Source organism: Panthera uncia, chromosome D1 (assembly GCF_023721935.1).
Source record: "Panthera uncia isolate 11264 chromosome D1, Puncia_PCG_1.0, whole genome shotgun sequence".
NCBI classification, from domain to species: domain Eukaryota; kingdom Metazoa; phylum Chordata; class Mammalia; order Carnivora; family Felidae; genus Panthera; species Panthera uncia.
This window is the reverse complement of record NC_064808.1, coordinates 16,018,381-16,026,925: the sequence shown is the minus strand read 5'-3', so window position 1 is coordinate 16,026,925 and position 8,545 is coordinate 16,018,381. Positions and strand designations below refer to the sequence as shown.

General features: G+C 60.4%; 1 protein-coding gene across 2 annotated transcripts; it reads right to left on the bottom strand.

The window, feature by feature from the left end:
- Positions 1 to 563: 563 nt before the first annotated feature.
- On the bottom strand, positions 564 to 8,219 carry PEX16 (peroxisomal biogenesis factor 16). Of its 2 annotated transcripts, XM_049647570.1 has the most exons (11): positions 7,216 to 8,212; positions 6,981 to 7,016; positions 6,128 to 6,204; positions 5,678 to 5,811; positions 5,441 to 5,541; positions 4,345 to 4,425; positions 4,106 to 4,258; positions 3,932 to 4,004; positions 3,692 to 3,811; positions 1,759 to 1,823; positions 564 to 1,161 (listed from the first exon to the last, which is right to left on the bottom strand). In XM_049647570.1, the coding sequence occupies exons 1-11, from the start codon at positions 7,325 to 7,327 to the stop codon at positions 1,103 to 1,105; spliced, it is 1,011 nt and encodes a 336-aa protein (XP_049503527.1). In that variant the 5' UTR covers positions 7,328 to 8,212; the 3' UTR covers positions 564 to 1,102. The 2 variants fall into 2 exon arrangements, with proteins under 2 accessions (XP_049503527.1, XP_049503538.1); XM_049647581.1 differs by lacking the exon at positions 3,692 to 3,811 and having other exon boundaries at positions 7,216 to 8,219.
- Between the last annotated feature and the right edge of the window lie 326 nt (positions 8,220 to 8,545).

Below are 8,545 nucleotides of genomic sequence, written 5' to 3'. Positions count from 1 at the left end.
GGGGGGGGGGGGGGGGGGGGGGGGGGGGGGGGGGGGGGGGGGGGGAGCAGAGGCAGGCTGGCCCCTCCTACAGTGGCTCCCCCCAGGGTGTCAGAGGAGGTGAGGCAGGGCGGACACCTGTGCAGATGGAACCTTCAGAACTTAAAGGGCCGTTCATCTGGCTAGAAAGCGGCAGGAGGGTATGGTCCGTTCACAGGGCAAAGGGGACGGGAGCGGAGGCTGAGGCTGGGGACAGAACACGCACAAAGACCAGGCTTCAGTCGCTCAGTCTGGGTCCCTGCACCCTCTGCAGCAGCGAGTGTGGGCCTGGGAAACTCGGCCCGGAGGGAGCTGGCAGGGAGAGTGTGAGGAGACCCCAGCTCACACCCCCTGAACCCAAACCCGGCTTTCCCCCAGAGCCTCTCAGGCTCCCAGCATCAGCCCCAGTGCCGGCTGGCGGCTGACCTACTTGGCCTATGGGAGAAGCCCGCTGCCGCCAACCGCGGGTTCAGGGCTTGAGGTGCCCCTCTGCGGCAAGCCGGGCCCACCACTTGTCAGGCTCCAGCACAGAGGCTGACAGGCGGCCACCGCCAAGGGCAGCGGGAGCAAGACGGTCCTGCAGGGAAGGGACACACAGAGGCTCTGGCCAGAAGACACGCGGGCCGATGTCATCCACCGCCCAGGTTCGGCCTTGTTTGTTGTCAACACGGACCGGTGACAGGGAAGCGGAGTTGACTTCTGCAGCTGCCAGCAAGTGGCTCCCTATACGCGATGGGGCTAAACCCCAGCTTTCTGTGGCCGGAGGAGAGCGGGGCCCAGTCCCAGCAGAGGCTTCTCGGCCCGGTGACGAGGTACGGGCTGCAGCGACTCCATTACCGAAGAGGGAAGGGTTGAGAGGATGTTAGGGGGGTGCCCTGGTGGCCGGGCGGTGGGCCGGGCCTGGCCACATGGGAGTGCCAGGTGCCCTGGGCAGTGGGCATGAAGAGGCCACATGCTCGGACACCGCCGGAGTCAGTTTTATTATAGCAGAGGGGCCCCGGGGGACTGAAGGGCCGAGGCACCCCCTGCCCCCAGCAGCAGGGCGCGCCACCCCGCCCCTCCCTGCACCCGCTCCCGGGGTGTGTCAGCCCCAACTGTAGAAATAAATTTTCTGCCAGGTGGGCAAGTAATCCATGAGCGGCCCTGCAATGAGAGAGAGTTCGGGGCTGAGAGCCAGACTCCAGCCTGACTCTGCTCTACCTGAGGCCTGTCTCGGCCACTGCTGCCCCAATACAGCTGCCCACAGCTGCCCAGCCAGGAGCCCAACTGACTCTCCCACCTGTCAGCCCATAGGGAGGCAGCATCGCGGTGATCCCCGTCCCCCTTAACAAAGATTCTCAGGCTCAGAGAAGCCATATGGCTTGTCCAGCTATGGATGGCGACAGCCTGTCTGCTGAGGTACGAGCTCCAGTCTAGTGGGCTTCAGCCTGGCCATAGAATCCCCACTCAGAGAAGCCAGTGTCACATCGCTCCAGGATGCTGAGGCAGGACTAAGGCTGACAGCCCAATGTGGCCTGACGCTCCTCCCACGACAGGACGCCCTCTTCCAGCCACCCCTGAGGCTCTACAGGCCAGCCTGGCTCACGCCCAGGAGCTGTCACCCACCCAATCCGACCTCTGGGCTCTCTCTCCTGTCAAGAATCAGATTGCAAGGAGATAAAGAGAAAACAGTCAGGGATGCGGGGCCACTCACAAGATCTGTGATACCCAGTCATCACCATCCCACCATCCCACACTTACTCGCGACCAGGCCAACGCCCGGGACATGGTCTGTCAGTAGCTGGAGAAGGAAGTGGATCCTTGCCCTGCAAAGAGAAGATAAACAAGGCGCAGGCTGAGGAGGGGGTCTGGGTGCCTGCAGAACCCCGATACAAAAGGATGAGAGCTCTGGGCCACAGGCCTGGGCCGCCCACAGCTCAGCCGCGGACGGGTGGCATATTCCCAGCACCCCACAGACACCGCCTCCCACCCCTCTCTCTCCCTCGTCTTGCCCTTCCTTCTCCTGAGCCCACAAACACTCATGGAGCCCCAAGCAGGGACAGAGATGGCCCAGAGGGAAGGACAGTCCCACCCTGCCTTCGAGAAGCCCCCAGTAAGCCAGAAGAGCTGAGCCACACTGAAACCTCACAGGCCCACGCTGAGAGTGACCAGGCCCCAACGGGGCATGCAGTCTGAGGGGGGCACACTCAGAGGAAGGGACAAGGGCCGAAGCCCTATTTTTTAAGAGACAGGGCTTCCCCACAGGAGAACCTGGGGTGAGGCGATGGCGTTGGGGATGATAATAAGAAATGATAAGGGGCGCCTGGGTGGCTCAGTCGGTTAAACGTCCGACTTCGGCTCAGGTCATGATCTCGCGGTTTGTGAGTTCGAGCCCCGCATCGGGCTCTGTGCTGACAGCTCGAAGCCTGGAGCCTGCTTTGGATTCTGTGTCTCCCTCTCTCTCTGCCCCTCCCCTGCTTGTGTTCTGCCTCTCTCTCCTTCAAGAATAAATAAACACTTAAAAAAAAAAAAAAGAAAGAAAAGAAAAAGAAGTGATAAGATTCCCGGCACTCACTAAGTGCTTACTATATACCGGGCATAAGTTTCTAGACCTTTCTCAGTCTGGGCCACTGCTGTGAGGGTGCGAGGCTGGTCTGGTCTCTGCAGGAATGCACGCCACACTAGAAGCACGCAGCCTGGGGAGCCCCCTCTGCCGTCACTGTTGCCCCAAAATGCCTCGGTTCCTGGGGGGCTATGCTTTCTCTGCAAAGTGCAGACCATCTGGGAGTGGGGGAAGGGGAGGGGGGAGGTCACACGGTCCACGTAAGTCTCTGGAATATTTCTCTAGAGCAAGGAATACGACTTGGCTTTAGAACCTCGTGAGCTTCCAAACTTATCTGAAAACAGCAATTGCCAGGCCAAGCTATTTTCGCCAAGGTGGTATTAAGTTTGGCCCAAACCTGCTTCCTGTTGCCTCAAAAACACACCAAGCCAAACCAGAGCCGGAGGTTGTGGGGCCATAATGTTAAATGTAATTCTAGTTACTATTTCAGTCTTCCTTGTTAAGATGTAGACAGAGGGGGTCTGGGGAGCCTCCGGTCCGTCTCATGGCCCCAGTCGTTGTACAGGGGCCTCGGATCTCAGTGTGACCTGGGGCAGTCGCCTGGCAGGCCCTGGGGAGCGTGGCCCCAAGCCACCCCCTACTTGCTGCCAGGGAGCCCTGTGTCCAGCTGAGGACGCTCACAGGTGACGGCACAGAGGCTGGGCGAGGTAGGGGCAGGCTAAGAGACAGCATGGAGGTGGCACCCGGATCTGCCACTGGCCAGCTGGGCGGCTCTGTTTCAGGTGCCCGGCTTCTTTGAATCTCAAAGGCTTCTTCTGACAAGTGGGGATCCAAACTACTCAACCATCGCACCCACACCCGCCACCATCCCAGTGGCCCTGCCCTTGGCGTGCTAACACCCCTTAACTCCTGCACGCTTGGGCTGATGGCTCTGAGGCAGGGCTGGGCGGGCCGGCATCTGATGAGGAACTGGCCGCACCCAGGACGGCACACAGCGGGTGCTCGCTCTGGATGGAGGACGGAGGGAGGAGGGGAGAAGACGTGCTCGGGGGTTGGGACACCAGTGCCCTGCTGCCCTCCCCTCCACGCGGCCGAGGGTGGGCCTTGCCACTTGCGGTGGCCGGTCCTCACTCGGAGAATCGGTCATAGAACGGGGAGCGCAGCAGGTAGTAGAGCAGCAAGATGGTCCGGCGCCGCAGCTCCAGCCGCTCCCTCCGGGTCAGGCCCTTCCTGTCACTCAGGAGGCTCAGGCTGGGGGCAGGAGGGGACACGGTCAGGGGCAGCAAGAGAAGCAGACGGCTCGGGTGAGGACAGGCCTGCAGCCCAGAGCCCGGCAGAGGGAGCGGAGCCCCCAGGAGGGCCCAGGCTCACCTGGTCACATCCACGACACCAGACAGGAGCCAGGGCGTCCACGACCGCTGACCCCACAGGCCCAGGCTGAGCACTGACGGCCAAGGTGTCAAGGACGTCTCCAGCACGTGGCCCGCCCGCCCACTCCCCATCCAGCCCACCCCGCAGCGCCGGCCAGCCCCGTGCTAAGGATACGGTGCAGCAGGGGCCGGGCGATATACAAGGACTCTGCGATGGTCTCTTGCAGCCCCAGCGGGGTGGGGGGGACACTCAGCTCCTCGTGCTGCCGCTGCTGTCGTCCCTCCCGCTGCTGGGGGGCTCCCCAGTGCCTCGAGTGCAGGGACGGAGCTAGAACACAGGGGGGGCAGATGAGCAGTCAGGCCCAGGCTGACCTGAGCACTGAGGTTCCCAGTCCAGCTACATCCTACACTTACTGTTCTGGAGGGTTCGTACCACTCGGTTTGACCGCTTCCCAACGTATGACTGCTCCTGGCTGCCGGGGCTCGGGTCACAATCTAGCACGGACAGACAGAAGGCCGTACTGTCAGAGGGACGTGTTTCCAGGAGGGCATGCAAAGAACAGGTGCACAGTGAAGGCTCGCGGGCTAAGGGGAGAACGGATGAGCGCGGATAAGCGTGTACTAAGGCCGTGGCTGAGGCAAGGACACCGTAGCCAGGCACTGCGGCTCAACATTCTCCCTGGCCTGGGGGAAAGGTCAGCATCACCCGTGGCAGGCGAGCCAGCCAAGAACCCAGGCTTCCCAGGGACTAAAGCGGCCCAACCACAATTGTGGGGACCGCAGCACCAGAACGACCATGTCTTCTCAGTCCGTGGCTTTCAGTAGGACCACAAGGAGAAGCAAAGAGCTGTCCCCACTCAAGGCCAGGAGAGTCAGGCCTGGAGGCCAACCGGTGAGGAGTCCAAAGCCCTGAAGGGACAGATCTGCCAGGTACCCTGCCTCATGAAGCTGTGCCTCTTGATAGATAGAACGAGGCCCAAAGACATGGTTGGCAGGACCTCTGTCTCCTACTCAAGCCGTCCCCTGTTCCTGCTGCCCACCAAAAAGAAGGAGGACTCTGGCGCCAGAAGCCCTGAGTTCAAGTTCTGATTCTGCCCCTAGCCTAACCTTTCTTCTTTTCCTCTGTACAATACAGGGTGACGAGAGCAAACTGAGCTGATAGGGACAGATGTGCTCCATAAACAGACAACACTCGGGGTGCCTGGGTGGCTCAGTTCGTTGGGCGACTGACTTCGGCTCGGGTCACGATCTCGCAGTTTGTGAGTTCGAGCCCCGCGTCGGGCTCTGTGCTAACGGCTCAGAGCCTGGAGCCTCCTTGGGATTCTGTGTCTCCCCCTCTCTCTACCCCTCCCCTGCTCATGCTCTGATGCTCTGTGTCTGTCTCTCAATAATAAACAAACGTTAAAAAAATTTCGTTTTAAACAGACAACACTCCACTCATGCTGGCCGGTTCCAAACCCACAAATTAATCCCGTGTCCCAGGCCACTCCAGAGCATGGAAGCACCTTACCCGGGGAATGTGCCTGGGTCTCCCTGTCCAGCGGAATGATGGGGGGTGAGGTCTGGAGGCCAGCCTTGAACCAGATCAGCAGGAACATCCGTAGGACAGCCCTAGGTTGGGAGTATGGCAGGGCTGCGGGGGAGGTGGCTAGCCGGCAGGGGGTCAGGGGTGCTCTGCTGAACCCCATACGAACCGCTGGCCTGAGATGCCCCCACCCAGGCCCTGCCCTCCTCAGTCCCGACATACTTGGCCAGCTGGATGAGGGCAATGACGAGCCAACGGCCCACTTCACCCCACACCTTGGCGGCCCCCATCTCCATGAACACCTCCACGCACTCGAGCACACTCAGCCACGTCAGCAGCTTCTGCTGGGTCAGCGACTGCAGGAACCCCAGGCCAAGAGGTCAGGGAGGGGCCCCAATCCCAGGCCCTCCCCCTAAAGGATTCCTCTGACAGGAGATACGGATTTTCCCCTAAGGCTGCACACGTAGGCCTGCGTTCTCCACGGGAGACAGGCTACCCTATGTCTCTGGAACTCAGAGAGGGGGACGCTAACAGCTCGACCCTGCGCCTTACCAGACGGCTTAAAGCTCATACTCTGAGACCAAAACACCTGCCACCCACGCGGGCTGGTTGTTACCACTTTACTCCCAAATCCCGACGCTTCCCGCCCTCGGCTCCTGACAGAATCCTCACCACAGGCAACTTTTTCCGCAGCTCCTTCCGCAGGATCCCGTCATTGAGCAGCACAAGCAGGTTAGAGGCGGAATACACTGAGGGGTAGAGCGCAGCCTTGAGGGGCTGGTGTGGCAGCCTCCAGGCCCTCCCCTTCTCTCCAGAGCCACAGGGCTCACCTGTCACCTGCTGGGCTCCACCAACCACACACTCTGTGGAAACCAACCTGCCTCCCCACCCACCTCCTCAGAGCTCCACACTCCCCAGTATGACCTCGTGGGGGCGGTTGGCACAAGAAAGGATAGTTTGATCTCGTGACAAACCCTGCTGGACAGCACTGGTCATCCAGCCGCCCAGAACTGCCCATCGCTCTCAGCAGCCACGGATGTGTGGTCTCACCTCCTGGCCTTAGTTCTCTGCAGCCCGTCCCTGAAAGTCTGCTCCACCTCTACCGTTCACTACCTCCAGTGCTCCCTGGGCAAACACTACTGAGGCAGTTACAGCCTGGGGATCCTAGAATGTGGGAAATCCAGGTTTGAATCCTGGTTCTGGGATCATCAGTAGCCGTTCCCTAACCTCACTGCCTTTCTGTTCCCTTAACTGGACACTGAGAGCGGTAGCGGTACCCACCTCATAAGACTATAGGGGAGGGATTAACTGGGCAAAGGCAGGAAAAGTGCTTGGGCCAGCCGCCTGACCAGTCAAGGTCCCCAGATTTGTCTCTCGACTATGGGGACATGGAGGGCCCAAGACGGTGAACGCTGGACCTCTGTCCGATTCAGTCACAGCACAGGACGATGTAATGGAAAACCTACGGGTGGTCACCTCTCTCGGAAGCCCCGCCGCCCCCCACCCTCCCCAGAGCCCCGCTCACCCAGCTCTGACAGCTCATGCGAATCCGCGAAGCGACCTGGGGAGAAGGCACAGGAGGCGACGGTAAGGGTTTGACTCAGCCTGCGGCTTCGGGCCCTGGACGTCCCCTCCCTATGCCCTATGGGAACCTGAAAGGAACTTCTCGAGCACAGCGACCACCACCCTGACTCCGAAGGGACGGGGCTAGTGGGGTCAGAGCCTCGAAGGGATCGGGCATAGATAGGTCAGGGTGGCACCTGCCAGCAGGTAACTGAGGCCCCGCACTGCCGTCTCCAGCTGGGCCGTGGCGGCCGGGTGGCGAGTCACGTACTCCTGGTAGCGGAGGCTCAGAAGCCGCAGTTTCTCCATCCTGCCCTCGGAACCGACAGACTCACGCACGACAGTACGACTGGCTGCAGCGCCCTGCTTCCTGCGCCCTCCTTCCTGCTTCCGGTCCTAGGCCCGCCTCTTGGTTGCTTAACTTCCGCGGGCCCGAAGGATGTTGACGTGAAGGGCCATTGGGACTACCCTTCACCCCACTTCTTAAATCACCTCCCACTAGAATAGCGCTTAGCAACGGAGGGCCTAAACCTGCCCTCCCTGATCCTTCAGGTCATTGGTTAACACACTCTCCGCCCCCGACCCACCCAACAAGTTGGGGCCCGGTTCTTCCGCCTTCCGGGTGGGCTGCCCTCGCGCCTGCGCAGTTAGCAGTTCCAGGAAGGCTCCCGCGGTAGTCTTAGCAGTTCATTCTAGAGAATGGACCAGGACCCTGGAGTCTTTCCAATAGAACGCCGAGAGGCTCGAGCTGGAGGACCGGATTTTAAAGGGCTGGGAGGTAGCTCGCAAAAGGAACTTCCATCAGACTTGGGAGGCGCGGGGAGAGTCTTGGCAGGTGCGCGTTTGACCAGTTGCCTCGTCTGCCGTCCTCCCCGAGGTAGTGCGGGGGAAACTGAGGCAAGGAAGAGTACAGCCTTCCACGCAGTCTGGATTCCCTGGTCAGCACTGTTAGTGCTGGGCTTCGGCCACAGCTCCCGCATCGACTGTGCGGACCTTCACTCCCATCTTCGCAGAGAAAACTGTTTCGGACTTCTGCTATTGGCTCGGGGTGACCTGATCGAGTGTTTCCCTTTTCTGGATCTCGAGTTTCCCCATCTGTAAAATGGTTTAAGGAAAGACTTGGTCCTTGAACTCAGGCGCAATCTCAGAGCTCTTTTCGGCCCTCGGATGCATCTCCCGGTCCTCAGCTGCTCCCCAAGGGATGGGGGAGACTCCTGGGAATCTCCTCCCAAATGGGGCAGCCTCCCAGAAAGGGGCTGTGATGGGAGAGGAGCGGCCAGAGGTTGATGCTCTGGGGAGGCCGCCACTAATTGGCTGTGGGGAAGGGGGCGGGGCATCGGTGGGGTCGCGCTGCTGAGCCCTTGGGGACCTGGCCAGTCCTTTTACCCTGAGAGTAGTAATACAGTGTTTTACCCAATTCCCTCTGCCGGTTATTATCTGCAGGCGAGGAAAGGATCTACTTAAGAATGCCGAGTCACATTTGAATCTTGGTCTAGTCTGACCACAGAATCTAGGCGGTTTAAGCAA

Bases quoted from the DNA above. Each gene is read 5' to 3' on its own strand.
- PEX16 (XM_049647570.1), bottom strand. From the start codon at position 7,327: ATGGAGAAACTGCGGCTTCTGAGCCTCCGCTACCAGGAGTACGTGACT. The intron at 7,017-7,215 runs GTGCCACCCTGA...CCTTCTCCCCAG, and splicing joins CCTCAGTTACCTGCTGGCAG to GTCGCTTCGCGGATTCGCAT. The intron at 5,542-5,677 runs GTATGTCGGGAC...CTCCCAACCTAG, and splicing joins GCCCTCATCCAGCTGGCCAA to GGCTGTCCTACGGATGTTCC.